Raw genomic sequence first — 19,603 nt, forward strand, 5'->3', positions numbered from 1 at the left:
TATAGTGTTGTTATGTACGATGTTTCGTTAATTATTTAAATTTGATCTCACAGTAGGACTACATTGAAGCTAAAGAAAATTTTTTTGGATTCAAATAAGACACTTTAAACCTTAAAGACCAAAACAGAATTACGCCCAAATATAAATACTAATTTAATATTTTACCCAATTAAAAAATTATCTTACCAAAACAATTTTAATATATTATAGATGTTTGAATTAATTACCATTCATGAAGTAATATAAATAAATATCTATAATAAGATGTAATTGATATTTTAAAAAAAAAAACAATGATTATTACTCATTATATATTTTTTGAATTAGTTACCATTCATTTATAAATTCATTTTTTTATTTATCGTTGAGTAATAATTTATTATTTTTTAAAAATTATTACTCAAATAAATAAATAAATAAATAATTTTTTATTATTTTAAATTTACTTGAATAATAATTTATTGCTCTTGAAAGATTATTACTCAAATAAATTAAAAATAAAAAAGACTTTTTTTATTATAATAGATTTATTTGAATCATAACTCAGTAAAAATAATAAATTATTACTCAAATAAATTTATTGTAATAAATATTTATTTTTCTTTTTTTATTTTTTTATTTGAATAATAATTTTTTAACTAAACAAATAAATTATTACTCAAATAATAAATTATTACTAAAAGATAAATAAATAAATGATTAGATTAATAAATAAATAAATAAACAGTAATTACTTAAAAATATATAATGACTAGAGTGAGTTATTTTTTTGAAAAAATAATAAGTATATATTATAATAGATATTTAATGAGGTATTAGGAAGGGTTAATATAATGGAATTTAATTCGGACAATAGTTAAATACATGTTAAAATAAATTGAGAAGCTAAGGTTTTACTACTCAATTGTAATATGATTATAGACTTAGTAAAATGTTTAGTAATAGATTATTATTTATATTTCTGGTGTATTTGTGGTCCATACGAATAATTGTAATATAATTGTAATAAATATTTTGGCATGGCATATCACTCCTGGCCCATCCTATCAATATGTCAAAAGTTCAACCCATCAACATTTTAAGCTTAATTACTTAATCACACTTAATTAACCTCCTTTCTCCAATAGAAAATGGAACACATCTAGCTACATCACAGTTGTTTCATCAACTCCGTTGCTGTGGTTGAAGGTTACTTGTACGCGCCCAAATCACAGCTTGTCACATAGTGTCAACTTCACATGTTGATTTCCGCGGTTAGTACTATAGACTTTCTCAACAACTTATTGATATGTATTGAGTTTAATAATTCACCTACTAGTAATTAGTTGTTAATCGCTACTTCTATCACATATTTAAGGTTCAAATCTCATTTTGCATTTTCAACATTAACAAAGTGGTTTATTTTTTTATGGACAACCATTTTGTCAATGCGTCTTTTTTTATTTTTTTATTGTTTTTAACCATTTTGTTCAATGAATCTTTTCTTTATTGTTTCTTTTATTTTTAAATTTTTTTTCTTAATTCTTACATCTATTACTAAATAAAAAATACCTCAATATAATTTATAATAAATCCTAATTAAATAATAGAAAAGTATATATATATATATATATAAATTAAATTATTTTAATATTTGTTTATTTTCTCATAATATTAAAATAATATGTTAAATAAATTGTTTATTAATATGAATATTTAACATATCTTATTTACTAATTTATTTTAAATACATGTATAAGAAATATTAGAACCAATGATCCATATTATTTATGCTTTATTCTTTAATAATATATTATAAAAATTAGAATTTCATGCAAAAAGAAAAAAACTTTTGATATATAAGTTTTTTAAAAAGTATTTTTAGTTATAAATAATATTAAATATAAAATTATTAATATCATGGATAAATCCAAGCATACTCATAAAAGAGAAAGTCAGATTCAAGAGAAGATCAGATTTTATGGATGTTTTGTAATTATTTTTTAATAGACTTAATATGTTCAACACAAAGTCGTTAGTGAAACTCTTATCAAAGCAATCTAAAAATCTAGTACTCTTTTCTTTTCTAACATTAGAAAATTCTATAGATCTAATCAATTTCATTTTTGATAGGTAGGATCCTTAAATAAGAGGCAAGCCTAAAACATACGTGAAACTAGAAAGAAAAGATAGGCATATTTAAGTTGTTCTTTTATAAGGATGGACATCTCTATATATATAGAAGTTTTCTTCTAATAAAGACAAGATACGTGGCAAATAAGAAGAAATCTTATCTCCAGCTACATCATTATATAAGGACAAGTAACTTTAGACAAATCACTAAGATACAGACACGTAGAAGATAAGAATAAAAATCCTATCAACTCCATTATTGTATATTTATTGTACACTCATAATTATTTATTGACTAAGGATCAGAACTTAGTGATGGGCTCATGCTCCGTAATGTCATCTATTTGTTCTTGATGAAAATAATAATCACCAAGTCGTTCTTCAGTGTCATCGTCAATTCCTGCATCCACGTGTGTTGGGCTAGATAAGAGTGGATAAACTCTTGCATCTGATTCTTCTTCATAATTGTAAGTGTTCTGAGAAAGTGGTGGATTATTCTATGAATTTGAGTCATGTTTGACAAGATTGTTGAGACAAATTTTTTCATCTGTGGGACACATCTTTGAGTATTCTACTATGTTGACGATGTTGCATATTGTATAGAGAATTTTTTGCTTGTAATGTAACTGTCTCCTCGGGACAAAAGAGCAATAAAATTTATGCTTCTTTTTATGAGAAATATTTCATATTTCATGAGTCCTCAGTGCATTGTAAAGTTTTTCTCGTCAAGATGGAATTGAGACAAACATAGTCATAAGTTATTCAAGGAGTAATTTCGATAATTGCCTATATCACAAAGCAGATGATTCATACGAGAGCAGAAATAACTATAGCACAATCATATTAAGCAGAAAGTACCTATATGAACCATAACATTTCTTTTAGGATTAGTCCCTTGATGATGGGAATAATACATATTGAAATATCGAGGGTTGGCTGTTATCTGTGTAACAAAGATGAGTTTGTGTCGCTAGTAAAATAGATATTGTCGGGTTAGAGTTTTGATTTTAGTAAAATTTAAAGACTAATTTAAAAAATAAATAATCTTTTAGAGATAAATTTAACTATTAATCTATACTTATCATGATTTAGTCGATGAATTTTTTATTGTGCTTTTCTATAGTTTGGATTGCATGCAAGTCGTTCGTTTTTATATTAGGGCATCAAAATTGTATTGGATTATCTTACAACACTGATTTATGTACATGAATGTGGATTTAAGTTTTATATATATAATTTATGTATACGTCCATATGGATAAAATTAAGAACATTAAGGATTAAGTTTATTTTTTTATTTTAAAAATTATTATTTTAGTGTTATACATATTTATTTTGTTGGAAGTTTAAATCTTTTATTTTATGATATATTGTGAATTTAATTTTATTTCACAATGATATTAATAATTTTCGTACCTAGATATATGTATAACTAATAAAGATTCACAATATTATATAGATATTATATATTATACCTAATTATTTTGTTTATTATTTTTGTGTTATATTATTTGATTTTGTTATATAAGAAAATTAGTAACAATTTAAATTATTATACCCATTATTTTTATAAAGTTTTAGTTTTAAAATAAATTGATTGAATATTATGTCGTTAAAATAGTTTTTTTGTGAAAATTTATTTATTTTAAAACATTAGGAATATGGCGATATATAATTCATGTGAATATTAGTCCGCCTAAAAGAAAATCTATATTTGGCCGAATTACATACGCATTGATGGTAATTATATGCTTGGGTAGCAAGTTAAAAATAAGTTAATGCTTATTATTTATGCGAACAATAATTGACCCAAAGAAAAATTATTATATGACCAAATAATAAAATTATTGAACCTTATGTTTATTTTTTATTTAATTATGCAACCATTAATCGGCTTAAAAGATGGTTGATGTTTGGTCAATTGATAGAAAATATATATGTGGTAATAAATAAGTAAAATTCTCAAGTTTTCATGTGAACAATGAGTCAATCCAAAAATAGGCTTATTGTTTGACAGAATTTTGTTAAGAATATTTGGTAAACTATACAAAATGAATCGATCCAGCATACATTATATAGACATATCAAATCCTAAATCGGTTTTGCCCATATCTTGAATGCATTTAAAATTTTAAATTGTTAAGTTTTTAATTTAAAAACTTTAAATTGTTTTTTTTTCAAAATCGAATATACTTCTTTGTATACACTTATTTGTATTACATTGAACTAAATATTTAATTTAAATTATTTATATAAAATTAGATAAAATAAACAAATTAAATTAAATCAAATCGTAACAAATTTTAAGTACATTAGCTAAATTGTTTTTTGCTTTATTCTAAATACATAACACTCTAAATATATAAGAAAAATCACCCATATAAATCATAGGCATAAAAAAATTATGTAGATCACTTAAATCAAAATACATTACGCACATGTTCCTTATGGACATTCTTATATGAATCGATACAAATAGACTCGAATTAGCCATACTAGTACTAAATCGAATCAGTATCAATCGAAATAGTAGGTACAAATATAAATCGAAGGAGGTTGATTCAATTTACTCAAATTCCTAATAGATCGATTAAGGCAAATTCGATTTACTCATGCTAATAATAAACAAGTAAATCGACTGGTGGTACTTCAATTTACATGGAGGGAAGCCAATGAATAAAACTACATAATTCAATTCGATTTAGTATGAACATACAAACTTATATAAATGGATGGAAGCTAATTTGATTTACCATGGTGCAAACGTATGTAAATAGCTGTTGAGTGTGAATTTTTTATTATAATGAACCTCATAATGGCTAGTGATGAGAGTTTTTTAGTTTTGGTGTACTATAGAGGATCGATAAAAAAAATATATTATGGAATTAAGTTTACTGATAAGGATTCGCTTAGTATTTTTCTCAAACCTTCAACAAGTTTCACCGAGTTTCAGAATACTATAATCCGAAGACTGGGGCTGCAAGGCGTGAAACGGGTGGAGAAGTTATTCTACAAAATTTTGATTTATGTTTTGTGAGATGATGTGAAGTATGATTTGTTCGTCATAGGCAGCGACGAAGATTTGCAAGTTCTATTCCATTGTCATCGGCAATTCCTAGAGGTGAGGACTCCTGAGCTGTTGGCCAAGCTTGTGGATGTGGTCTCTAGTTCATGAGGTTTTAACTGGAATCCTTAGCCTTCTGCCACGGTAGCCTGCTCTAGTTTGAGACCTGTTAGAGCTTCTTTGTCTCTCCCAGTGTTTGAGCCTGCGGCAGTTTTGGTTGCCTTTCCATCCTTCGTTGCTGATCTAAATCTCACTCGTGACGGAGAAGTGGGTGACACTAGACACTTCGGTGATGTTGCGATTGCAATGGCCAGCATTCCTGATGTGGTACCAGAATTCTGACAGAGTGGAGTATTGGATGGTGTGGAAGATGTATTTCAAGATGAGGATGATGATGATGTGGAGCCCGCCACTATTGCCGATGAAAGCAATGATGAGGATGCGAGGAGTACTCTAGCTAGGAGTGGTGAAGCGGCTAGTTCAGGAACTCCGTAGTACCCCCACACTTTTCAACTTCAGACTTGGATGCCATGAGACAGCAGGGGAAACCTATCGTGCCTCGAGGCTTTGGGACAAGAGACACACAGGATACATGAGGACTAGTTGAGTTTCAAGTTGGTCAGCAGTTTCAGGATAAAGAGAAAGTCGTGCTAAGCTTGAAGACTTACAACATCCGACGTAGGATTGAGTATAAAGTGTTGGAATCCGATTATCGCAAGTACCATGAGAAGTGTGAGGAATTCGGCAACAGGTGCACCTGGTTGATTCATATTAGTCTCCAGCAGCGCAGGGGTATTTGGGAGGTAAAAGGGTACAATAGACCGCATTCTTGTCTGGCCACTTCGATTTTCAGTGATCACAAAAGGCTTGATTACCATGTGATCTCGACTTTCATACCGCTTATGATTAGAGCCAATGTTGCCGTGTCAATCAAGGTACTGTAGAATGCGACAGAGGCCCATTTTGGTTTTAGACCGACTTACATGAGGGGTTTTGATGGCTAAGCAGAAGGTCATGGCTCAGATTTACGGAGACTAAAAATAGTCATATAATGAGTTCCCACCATGGGTGCTAGGTGTGCAGATGACAATGCCGGGTAGTGTGGCAGTGTTGAAGATGAGTCCTGTGCGACTAGGTGGCCAAATCAATGAGAAGCAAGCTTATTTTCACCATATTTTTTGGACATTCCCACCGTGTATCGAGGCCTTCCAACATTGCAAGCCCCTGGTTAGTGTCGACGGTACCCACTTGTACGGCAAATACGGTGGTACACTACTAATTACGATTGCTCAGGATGGTAATTCCAATATCATTCCTGTTGCATTCGTACTTGTGGAGAGTAAGAATGCAGAGTCATGGTCGTTCTTCTTATTCCACCTTCAGTAGCACGTAATACCTCAATCGGATATTCTAGTCATATCGGATAGGCACAACGGGATCAAGGCTGCACTACAGGCTCCTGATGGAGGTTGGCTTCCGCCTAATGCATACATGGCATTTTGTATCCGACACGTGATGGCAAACTTCGCCCTCAGTTTTAAGGGCAAGGATGCTAGGAGGTTTCTAGTGAATGCTGCTTATGCGAAGACTGAGGTTGAGTTTGACTAAAACATTAAATCATAATACTCTCTACACCTTGCTATCCCATAGAGTGTGCCAACTCTGTAAACTAGTGAAAAACCATCGATCGCTGCCTATATCATCCTTTGACATTAGAAAATCGATGTTCAGTGTGGGTCACGACTGATGCTGTACTTAGGGCTGGAAGTGAGTCAAGCCAGCTCATGAGCTAGCTCGAGCTCAACTCGCTAATAGCTCGTAAGTTAAGCTCGTGAGCTAGTGAGCCAAGCTTGAGCTTGGAATCCGACGTAGGATTGAGTATAAAGTGTTGGAATCCGATTATCGCAAGTACCATGAGAAGTGTGAGGAATTCGGCAACAGGTGCACCTGGTTGATTCATATTAGTCTCCAGCAGCGCAGGGGTATTTGGGAGGTAAAAGGGTACAATAGACCGCATTCTTGTCTGGCCACTTCGATTTTCAGTGATCACAAAAGGCTTGATTACCATGTGATCTCGACTTTCATACCGCTTATGATTAGAGCCAATGTTGCCGTGTCGATCAAGGTACTGTAGAATGCGACAGAGGCTCATTTTAGTTTTAGACCGACTTACATGAGGGGTTTTGATGGCTAAGCAGAAGGTCATGGCTCAGATTTACGGAGACTAAAAATAGTCATATAATGAGTTCCCACCATGGGTGCTAGGTGTGCAGATGACAATGCCGGGTAGTGTGGCAGTGTTGAAGATGAGTCCTGTGCGACTAGGTGGCCAAATCAATGAGAAGCAAGCTTATTTTCACCATATTTTTTGGACATTCCCACCGTGTATCGAGGCCTTCCAACATTGCAAGCCCCTGGTTAGTGTCGACGGTACCCACTTGTACGGCAAATACGGTGGTACACTACTAATTACGATTGCTCAGGATGGTAATTCCAATATCATTCCTGTTGCATTCGTACTTGTGGAGAGTAAGAATGCAGAGTCATGGTCGTTCTTCTTATTCCACCTTCAGTAGCACGTAATACCTCAATCGGATATTCTAGTCATATCGGATAGGCACAACGGGATCAAGGCTGCACTACAGGCTCCTGATGGAGGTTGGCTTCCGCCTAATGCATACATAGCATTTTGTATCCGACACGTGATGGCAAACTTCGCCCTCAGTTTTAAGGGCAAGGATGCTAGGAGGTTTCTAGTGAATGCTGCTTATGCGAAGACTGAGGTTGAGTTTGACTAAAACAACATTAAATCATAATACTCTCTACACCTTGCTATCCCATAGAGTGTGCCAACTCTGTAAACTAGTGAAAAACCATCGATCGCTGCCTATATCATCCTTTGACATTAGAAAATCGATGTTCAGTGTGGGTCACGACTGATGCTGTACTTAGGGCTGGAAGTGAGTCAAGCCAGCTCATGAGCTAGCTCGAGCTCAACTCGCTAATAGCTCGTAAGTTAAGCTCGTGAGCTAGTGAGCCAAGCTTGAGCTTGGAATTGAGCTTATAAATTAAATTAGCCGAGCTTGAGCTTGGATAAGCTCAGCTCATTAGCTCGTGAGCTGACTCAATTTTATATATATATGAAATACTACTATATAATTATATATGTTAATGGTCTTAATTATTTAAAATTTCATATTTATTTTTTACATATAATTTTGATGTAGGACATAAATAAAAAATGTATAATTTATTGATAGATAACAATATATAAAATTGATCTTTTTAAATATTTTTTAAAATATATAAGTTATAATTTATTGATATAGAATTATAGATTATGTATTTATGTTTCTATTATTTGAGCCAGCTCATGAGCTCAAGCTAGCTCGTGAGCTTTCGGTGAGTCGAGCTTGAGCTTAAGAAATAGGCTCGATTGTTAATGAGTCGAACCGTGAGCCAAGCTCAATTTTTGTGAGCCGAGCTTGAGTTTGGTCTAGCTCGACTCAGTTCGGCTCACTTCCAGCCCTAGCTGTACTCCTCCAAGCTGAAGTAGAACCCAATCCACCTGATGTCACTCTATGATAGTAAAGTAGATCAATGCCATCACGAACCTCCATAATGTTGTGTGTCGTGGCTCTAGTATATTGAGATGCACTATCTGCACGATGTCCAGCGAGCTGTACAACATCCAAGTGAACTGAAAAGGAAAATTTGGTCTAATATAAGGTTTCATGATTAAGTGATCCTGCCAAGTGATCCCCAACTATATTTGCCAAGTGATCCTGCCAACTTTACCACGTGCTTGTTGGCCACACGGCATAGGCACCTGTATAACCACGATAAAGTGGCAGATCCCCAACTATATTTGCCCATGTCCTCTAACTTCGCCACATACGGCAGCCACCTGATATGCATGCGGGTACCAGACTTGTCACCGAATAGTTGCGTCAATAATAGCATCCTTATGTATGCTCTCGTGTACCTCCAGATTGTCTTTTCATTTGCTCCCTCGAAAAGGTTTCTGAATGTTTCCTGCATTTAAGTGCAATTCATAGTGAAATTATCGATGTAGTCCGGTGACGGCAACACACCCAATAACTCCTTAAACCAAGCTCATGTCGGACGCCCCCTTGATGTATCGTTCGAAGTCCGTTAGACATTCACTGATGTACTGACCGTCTATCAGGAGTCCTAACTAGTAAACTACATCTTATACGTAATCGTACACTCATGAGTCACTGAATGATAAATGAAAGATATGAGTCTTTGAACGTCATTTCTCCATATATTGTAATATATGGCGAGTGTAATTGAGATAATTTTTTAAACTTGTAATACATCTTAATTATACAATACTGAAAATTTATATTTAATTGTTTTTTTATCTTACGTATCCTAAATACATTAAGTGATAAGCATATTGCTAAGCAAAATATTTATTTTATTATGAGTAAATAGCCAAATTGGTCCCCGAAAGATAGCCCGATCTCCAAACCAGTCCTCGTAAGAAAAAGATAATAAAATTTGTCCCTAAAAATTTTGAAATTGGTAACATTAGTCCTTCCGTCAATGTTCCGTTAATTCCGTCATTGACACCATTAACTGTTGCTTATGTGGCTGTCAGTGTGGCATATCAGCATGCCAGGTTGGCGCAGAGTAGCTGGTTACAAGATATGTTTCCATATGTGTTTCAAATTAGTCCTAGGTCTGTAAACCCTAATCCCTTCTTCGTCTTAAATGCCATTGTTGGTACAGCTTGAGATTGATTCTGCAGAGACAGAAAATTCTTGACCAATTGCACGATGGGTAGCGTAGGTGGGGGTCGCAGTCGACAAGTGTCGCAATCACACGGAAGCCATGGTTCGAGCTCTTCGCTGCGGTGGCGGAGGAAGAACTCCGACCAAGTTTGCTTTTGTGGGCTGAAGACAGTGATCAAGAAGTCTGGGACAAGAGAAAATTCTGATAGATTGTTCCATGCTTGTCCAAGATATCGGGTGAGTTATGAATGTAGTCTTCTTGAAACTTCAAATTATTTGAGTTAGATTTTGACAGTTTGGTACCCTGATGTTGTGCTGAAGGGAAGCCACTACAATTACTTTAGGTGGGCTGAGGACGACGAGTATGAAGGATTAGAGCACTTAGGAGAAGTTAAAACTGATGCAGAAATGGAGAGTGATGCTGCTTTCTTGAACCATAACATATCATAGAGAATGATGACCTTAGAAGCTGAAGTAAAAGCACTTAGGATGCAACTGTATTTTGGATTAATAGTTGTGATTGTGGTTTTTATGATTATGTGTATGTTCTTTAGTGGGAAGTGAAGCAGTTATTGTGAAAAGGATGATGTTGTGAACCTTGATAGTTTTCTGTTGTTGTGAAAACCTTGTATGTTCATATTTCTTTACTAGTAAAAAGGTTATTTATATGCAACATTGTTATTGATCATAACATAATGTAAGCAAATCAGAATAAGCAGAATTAAAATTAAGTGAAGTAGGAATATCATAACATCACCAATGGTGTACTAGTTTCCATTGTCTCAGATTCAAATAACAACATTGTTTTAACATGATAGTAACACAAAAGGTAGTAGCTGACAGTTGAAAGCAGTATACCATAAAGGACTATACAAAAAACAGGGCTATTGAAGATACCACAACTACCACATTGTTTATAAATGGTAAAATTTAGCCCTGACAAAATAACAGATATTAATTGCCCTATATTTTATGTCTTCAAGTCTTGAAGTCATTCCATGTCTTTTTTTCTGGGAGGTTTAAAACCCGGAGTTGGAACAAATGTCATAAAGCTGACAAGTTTCTTGGCTGTTGCGGAGCTGCTACCCTTGATGGTTTTAGCAGATACAGTAACTGCTCCTGGAGAGGCATTTTCTTTTGCCCTAGCCCTGGTGACATGGAGCTTTGGAGACCTTCCTCTACCTTTAGTCTGCATCAAACAGTTATCATCATTGTCTGAAATAAAAAACAGTTACAAGTAACTAATGCTCAATTTAAAACTCTTTGGAAGATAACCTGAGTGACATTGGTTGAGGTGTGGGATTGTTGTGTCAGTGGAAGCTGAGCATGCTGAGTAACAGGAATTTCAGTCTGTTCATCTGGAGTAGCTGCTGCTACTGCAGGTAGTGTCTGTATGGGCTGAGTGTAATTTTCCTTTTCTACTTCTAGACCAGGTGCAGGTTGTGGTGGTTGAACAGCTGCAAGCTGCAACTACATTATCCTTACTTTCTCTTGAGCATCGTCTTGCTTTTTCTAAATACAAGTTCTCTTGTTGTGGCCCACCTCTCCACAGTACATGCACCGAATTGGAGCATACTTCCTTTTCATTTTTGTCTTCGTGCCAGTGGATCCTTCATCCTTGTCCTTCCTTCTATTTGTTGTTGGTCTGCCAGGTTTAAGTTTGATAGGAGGTAGAACAGGTGCAGAAGAACCAGTTTTCTCCCATAGATCTTGTCCCTTGACAGGATTAACATTGAATTAGTATGTTCTTCTGTATGCCTCCATGGTCAACCATTCGTGGCAATACTCCTCAGGTCTCTTATCATTTTTTTCTTGCATGGCTGATATTGCGTGCATACAAGGCATTCCTATATATTTCACACAAAAAAAATTTCATTCAGTTAAGTATGTATCATGGTATGCATATGAAAGAAGAAATCAGTTATGAATTCAACCTGTCAACTGCCAAAACCTGCAGGAGCAAGTATGGTTTCCCAAATCTACCACCATATTAGTAGGCCATCCTTGAACTTCGTAGACTTTCTCTTTCGCATCACACGACCAGTAGGGAGCCCAGTTTCTGAATAACTTATTAAGAGATTCTAGCCTACTTTGCTGAACTGGAGCAAGTATTCCTTGATAACTCAGAAGCTTCAGTCTATTGTCAGACATGCTTTTCATAACCATTCTTCGTACCTCCTCTGCCAAACTCAGAATAGGCTTACCTCTGTCATGTTTCGTCTTTGCATTGAAGGATTCACAAGCGTTGTTGCAAATGTTGTCGACCTTTGGCCCTTCACTGAAATAGGCTTTGGTCCAAGCTTCCTTCAGCCACTTGGATAAGTATTCTCAAGCTTTTTGATTAATCCTCTTGATTCTATTCATATTCCTTTCGAACTCAACCGGGGTCCTCGATCTTGCACACTCCCAGACCAAGTCCTTAAGCTCGACGTTGCCCCAATGTTTGAAGAAGTTCCTCTACAAATGCCATACACAAAATCTGTGTGGAACTGCTGGGATGAGTTCTTTGATAGTTGGTATTAACCTCTGCACAAACAGTCAAACCCGACAAGATTGACAGTCATTACAGTCCTCAAAGAAGCATCATTAAATAAAAAATGTCCTTAAAAATCAATTCGTGATTCAAATTGGTCCTCACCTTTTGCATGTCTGATATGAAACACAAGTTCTTTGCCTCATATTCTCCCAGGTCTGATAGGAGCAGCTCCAAGAACCATTTCCAATTCTCTTTGTTCTCAACATCAACAATTGCATATGCAATCACAAAAATGTGATTGTTTGTATCCTGTCCGCATGCAGTGAGAAGCTGTCCTCCGTGTAATGTTTTCAGGAATGCCCTATCTAGACCTATCAATGGCCTACAGCCTGCCTTGAAACCCTTCTTACAAGCATCTAGACAGACATAAAATCTCTTGAACTGAGGTGGATTATCAGTAATGGGAATCACACCCACCTGAACTATGGAACCTGGGTTGGCAGTTAGCAATTCATGTGCATAATCCCATATCAACCCGTATTGAGCAATCTCATCCCCTTCAACTATATTCCTAGATGCCTTAAGAGCTCGGGTAATGCATGAACTATTCAGTTTCACGTTGCACTTCCTAACAAACCACTCATACACCTCCCTATGCTTTATCTTAGGGTGCTTCCTAAGTTTTGCGTATAACTTATTCACAGTCTAATGTAGCAGCTCTATTTTTTCGCTTTCTTGCGCAAGTGTGATTGTCAACTAGTATTTTTATCTGCCAGAAACCATCACTGGGGTTTTGTCTACAATATACTACCCATGGACAGTCTTCACACTTACAAACAGCCCTGACTCTAACCTTGTCATTCTTACATAACCTTATATTCCTACCCCATTGTATAGTGTAATCTCTAGTGGCAGCCATAAAATGTTGCTTGGATTTGAAAACCATACTTACCTCAAACTTCATATCACCAAATTTGGCCTTGTCATTGTAATGTGGATACACAGTTGGCCCTTCATCTTCAGAGTCTAACTCATGGGCAGAATCTTTTGACTTCCATTCATCTCCATCTGATGATTCTTCCCACAAAAAATTTATCATCTGACTCTGAAATTACATGAAAATACCACAAGATTTTAATAGAAAAAAATTAGTTAAAGCAGATCTATTAACCAAGTAAATTCAATAACTGATACACAATTAATCATAGAATACCTCCATCAGAGCATTCATCATATTCGATATCCTCATAGCTGGAGTCATCAGTTTCAATAGCTTTGTCCCTTGTTCTATCAGTAGCAGGCATATGCTTCTCTCTGTGATCTACTTTCTTGGCCCTAAAAGACTCTACTCCATCAACTCCACTATCACTGTCACTACTGTATATAGATTCTCCTGCAACTTTTGGAGGCTTGTACAAACTGTCTTCAACACTATCATATGAATCATGAGAGTCACTGTCATTATCAACTAGAGTTGCCTTAACTTGCCTTCCAGATCTTATACTGGTTGTAGGTTTCACCTTCTTGCTAATCTTATCGGCTGTTGTAGCCATACCACTTCCTTTAGCAGCCTGGGGTTTAGTCCAAGGTTTAGGCTGCTGGACAGGATTTTTCATGGGCTTAGTTTTGGGCTTTGGAGTGAACTTAGGTGTGGGCATACGTGTGGGTTGGGGGGTTGGGCTGAGGAGTGGGCTTAGGTGTGGGTTTAGAAGTGGGCTAAGGTGTGGGCTGAGGAGTTGGCTCAAGTGTAGCTTTAGGTGTGGACTTACGTGTGGGCTGAGAAGTGGGCTTAGGTGTGGGCTGAGGAGTGGCCTTTAGAGTGGGCTGAGTTTTGGCTCTTTTTGGCTGAGGTGATTTTTTTGTTGTCTTACAGTAATCTTGGGACATTGCATCATTGTGGTCCTTGTTCAATTTTTCTGCTTCTTCAGGGATGGTTGGCAAACATAGTACTTCATCATCATCCTCGCTCATATAGTCAACCACGTGTGGCTTCGACACTACATGCTCAAAATAGATGTTGATGAGGTGATGATTCCTCCTGCAATCCTTAACCAATGCCAACAAATCAGTGTCATTTTCTAGCCTCCTCAAGCCATTATCCAGCAGCGTTCCAGGAAATTTCCACAAGCAATTGTTCATCTCAGCATATCCCAACTCCTTGTAGTATCCCTTCACAAAGAAAACGTCTAGAGTGTCTGAATCTACACCCATTAATACTCCAGTATTATCTGGTTCATAACACAGATAGCCTAATTCATCTGTTTAGAACTTTCCGCCATGGTGAAGTACAAAGGTCATAGGGGAACCTTCCATCTGAAACCAAAACAGCAACATACACAACTCATGCAAATTTTTTTCCCGGAGAGGCAAAGCATATTCAACATCAACTGCCAAAATGAATCTAACACACACATATGCAGCTACACAGAGCACAAACAACGTTCTCAAGAATCCAAAAACAGGGTCATATCATGGATAATCACCAAAACCGTAAGCCTGAACACAGTCTCCTAAACCCTAACATTGCAAACAGTAACAATAGATTTCCAACGATAATACAACCACATTGATCAGGAGATAAAACCACAATCACTCTCACAAAATAAGAAAAAAAAGCTAACCTACCTCTCACGCAAGGCGATGGAGTGCCCTTTTCAGTTGACCAATGTCGTCGCAAACCGGTCACCAACAACTCTAGCACACTGTCGTCGTCGGTCAAGCCTGGTCGTCGCCGTTCAATGCTTCGTCTTCCTGGAAGAAACAACTAAGAGGAAGGGATTGCAGAGGTTCTTTCTTTTCAGAAGAAGGATGTAACTAAAGAGAGAATAAGAAACAGGGATGAAAACCCAAGCGTTGTAACGGGGAGGAACCAAAACGACGCCGTTTAAGGTTTCGCTGACGTGTCATACTAATGGCCAGACGTTCACGTCGTTACTCAAACATTTGACAGAAGGACTAACGTTACCAATTTTAAATTTTTCGGAGACAAATTTTATTATCTTTTTCTTACGGAAACTGGTTTGATAATCGAACTATCTTTGGAAACCAATTTAGCTATTTACTCTTGTTTTATTTATAAATAAAAAATCCAATTCTACATTGGGTAGATTTATCTGATTTATCCCTCCGTATTTTAGTGACTTATCCCTCGGTATTTTGTTTATTTATTTTTTTGGTAGTATTTTTAAGGTGGTCAAACTTTGGTCCATTTTTCTTGATAACACGAAACAACAAAAGGCTAGTTGTTGTGTTGGGGCACTCGAGCTTCCCAAGTGGGACCCACTCCTCCAAATTGAATTTGCAACTTCTCGCCACGCGTACCTGGCGCGTGGAAAGATGAACAATGTTGATGTCAGGTGGGCCCCACTAAATTATTAACGCCGTCGATCTGAGTGCATAGCGTGATCGTGCGGTGGATATTCGGAGTCAAAGACCTATCTTGATGGCTCTCTTTGACCAACACATGCCACTTTTTTCTCCTTTTTCAATTATTATTAGAAAACGAAATAATAAAATATTTCATAACTTTGACTGGGCTGTCACCTCAGTCGAGATGAACTTCGTTGAAAGTCGTGGAGTTTGGTGGAATTACCAAAATGGTCACCAGACCCACCAACATTTCCATTTTATTTGCTACCTTTATTTTTAAAATATTTTTTGTACCTGAAAATGAAATGTCCAAGATGTCCCCAAATTGTCTATTTAACATCCAAAACAATTTTATAAACTTATGCCTTCAGAAGTTGAATACAAGTATATAACAAAATATATTACGTTCCCTCCTAGCAATTGCATGCTTAGTCCATTTTCACTTAGGATTGGGATAAGTGGATTGGGATTTTTAGTAGGGCTTTAATTTTGTTATTGGAAAGATAAGCTTCTACTTTTAACTATTATTACTACATGTATTTGGTTTTACTTTTGTAGAATTAATTTCACTTAAGAATTGATTATGCCATAAAATTAGTTAGAATTAAAGGATAAGTTGGACAAAATAATATTTTAAGTAAATCTGTTTTTGGTAATTATATTCAAAAATCATTTTGAGTATTACTATCCAAATATTATTAATTTTTGTCACAATGAATTTAAAAATAAACTTTAATTAAATTATATCTTAAAAACACATATTAAGGGTATAATTATAAAAATTTTTAAGTTTTTAGTACATTTAATACGTTATAAATTATTTTATCTTTTTAAAAAATTTTGGTCAAATCTTTTTTTTAATATTCTTAAAATATAAATTACTAAACTTCAAAATTAATTTATACATATTCAATTATGAATATAATCAAATTTTGTAAAAATTAACATACATACACAAATAGTAATATAATTGATAATTGATGTTGAACTCATAGTTAGTTATGAAACTTTAGTTAGCTAAAGAAAAAACATCATCTAAATATATATATATATATATATATATATATATATATATATATATATATATATATATATATAATTGATAAAAGTGATCGTTTTATAAGCAAAAAATTAATTTAAGAATGTGAAATATTGTAATCCTTTGTCATGACATAAATAGAGAAACCTAGTAGTTTCTACCTACAAGATTAGTATAAATTTAAAAAATTTAAAAAGTTTGTGAAAACTTTATACCATATATTACATATTTTTGTTATGAAAAGTTATAATTGGACTTCCAAAGTTTGCTCATAATAAAAAGGGCAATTTACTTAAATAAATAGAATGGCAGAATCTTTTACCTAAATGTGTAAAACTGATTGTTGTTACGTACATGTGCAAAAACGTACTCTATGTAATCCGTGGCAACTCACCACGGTTTACGAAACGTGCATAAATCGTGACAGGTCACAACGGTTTAAGGGCAAAAAATATTGAGTGTAAACCGTGGTAAGTCACCACGGTTTACGAAGAATGGATGGCATGCATAAACCGTAGTAAGTCACCACGGTTTATGAGAAAAGTGGCTTACACATAAAACCCGGTAACCCACCGCGGTTTATGTGTGTGTAGCTATATAAGTAATCTTGTCTAAATTTTTGTTAACAAGGTAATTATTTAATATAGAAAATCTAAACAGAACATTTATTTTTTTCCAAAGATAGTACTACTATATACATTTTTTCACAAAAATCCTGTAATTAAATATTTTGTTAGTACACTTTGTATCATGTTACATTAAAAATAATAAAAAAATTAACAATAAGGTATTAAACATATATATAGGATAGCATGTTACCAAAAATAGTATAAAGGATATAACAATATAATATAAGCTATAGCATGATCACCAAAAAATAATATGGGCATGAGTAATGGCAGAAAAATACAGAATCAAGAGTACAGAACTAAGAAAAATCCTAAAATGTAAATCTCCATCTGTAAAGTAAAAATAAAAAAATAAAATAATAATCTCAATCCGAGACCATATAAAAAAAATAGTATATAGTAATACATAGCAATATATATGGCATATATTGTACTATCCTGTAATTATAATGAACAATAGTTATAATAAGCACCAAAGAATTATGATCTATAACTTGAGCCTGAACTTGCAGCTACTGCTCTTGATTCTAATGGAGTTATTAGCATTAAGATTATCCACAACAATCCAGCACCTAATCCTGAAGGTGATCTTGAATAGCTTCAACTTCCCAAACTTAATTCTCACCGGTTGCTTGGCCTTCAACTGAAGAGGAACACTTCCACTTTGCTGCAGTTGTTGCTTGAATAGGCAATGGAGGGTGAGAATCGCTTGTACCGACTAAATGGCGTCGCTCATGTGGCAGGATATATCGACGAAATGTGAGGCATTTATTATGTGTAAGTTACTTATATAGCTACACACACATAAACCGCGGTGGGTTACCGGATTTTATGTGTAAGCCACTTTCCTCATAAACCGTAGTGACTTACCACGGTTTATACATGCCATCCATCTTTCGTGACCTGCCACGGTTTATGCACGTTTCGTAAACCGTGGTGGGTTGCCACGGATTACATAGAGTACGTTTTTGCACATGCACGTAACAACAATCAGTTTTACACATTTAGGTAAAGGATTCTGCCATTCTATTTATTTAGGTAAATTGCCTTAATAAAAATGGATATTTATTCAATTATTGATTATCTTTTTTAAATTATTTTATCTATTTTTTTTTATAGAATTCCATAACTAGATAGATAAGAGGTAAGATATAGTAAAATAGAATTTGAATTTAACTTTAAATTTATCTGCAAATTAAGATTTTTATATAAATTCATTTTTATTTTATTTACGAATCGAGAATATCTTAATTCTAATTCTATTTATTCTTAATCTAATAGATATTCGATCTTATTTGTAGGTTATCAAAAAATATAATATTATTATATAATTTAATAATAATTTAAAATAAAATTAACTTTTATATTAAAAAATATATTAAATTATTAATTAATAATATTTTTAATAATTAAAAATTTTTTATATTTAATAAAAAATTTTTAATTTAATATTTATTTAAAAATATTTTTATATAAGTATATAAAAAATATATATAAAAGGTGCAGATTAATGATTGAGACTTAATTTATACCTTATTTTATTCGTTACGGATCAAATTAACAATTCTATCCGACTAAATTGGATTGAATTGGATTGGATACTGGGTTCATTCAATTGATGATAATCTTTTCTAAAATATTTCTCCTATCCTTTTTATAGAGCTCCATAATGGTCATTTCGATGTGGATAAGACCAAAAAATGAGATCCAAATGAACCTAAGAAAAACGCAAGAAGAAGGGCAAAATTGAGAATGCAAATATGGGAAAAGCACATCTTGTGCTTGTGTGTGTTGATTGTAATGATGATGATAATATTACTTTAATAATCACTTCAAATTAAATAAATGAGGTCCCTCTGGGTTAGGTTTGACCACTGCTCATTGGAGCTCATTATTCTATGTCATATAAAAAAATATTTTTTAATAAATATTTAGAACATAGTTAATTTTTTATTAAGATTTCCGAATAATAAATTTAAGCTTTAGTACATTAGATTTATTTTAAGGCAAGACGGTAAAATCAAGAGTTATTTGGATGTTTGAACAAGGAAAAAAAAAGAAGAGTCAAATACAATTTTAAAATTAAATGAAACAAAAAATATGACTAAATTATATTTTAACCGTTAAAATTAGATTAAATATATTAAAATTTAGG

The 19,603-nt window shown here is 33.9% G+C and overlaps 2 protein-coding genes across 2 annotated transcripts; both read left to right on the forward strand.

The window, feature by feature from the left end:
- Window positions 1-6,264: 6,264 nt before the first annotated feature.
- LOC112795152 (uncharacterized) lies at window positions 6,265-6,783 on the forward strand. Its single transcript, XM_025837101.1, has 2 exons — window positions 6,265-6,514; window positions 6,590-6,783. Exons 1-2 carry the CDS (start codon window positions 6,265-6,267, stop codon window positions 6,781-6,783), a joined length of 444 nt encoding a protein of 147 aa, XP_025692886.1.
- Window positions 6,784-7,454: 671 nt separating this feature from the next.
- Window positions 7,455-7,973, forward strand: LOC112795153 (uncharacterized). The gene is made up of 2 exons (XM_025837102.1): window positions 7,455-7,704; window positions 7,780-7,973. Exons 1-2 carry the CDS (start codon window positions 7,455-7,457, stop codon window positions 7,971-7,973), a joined length of 444 nt encoding a protein of 147 aa, XP_025692887.1.
- The last annotated feature ends 11,630 nt before the right edge of the window (window positions 7,974-19,603 follow it).

This window comes from Arachis hypogaea, chromosome 4 (genome assembly GCF_003086295.3).
Source record: "Arachis hypogaea cultivar Tifrunner chromosome 4, arahy.Tifrunner.gnm2.J5K5, whole genome shotgun sequence".
Lineage (NCBI taxonomy): Eukaryota > Viridiplantae > Streptophyta > Magnoliopsida > Fabales > Fabaceae > Arachis > Arachis hypogaea.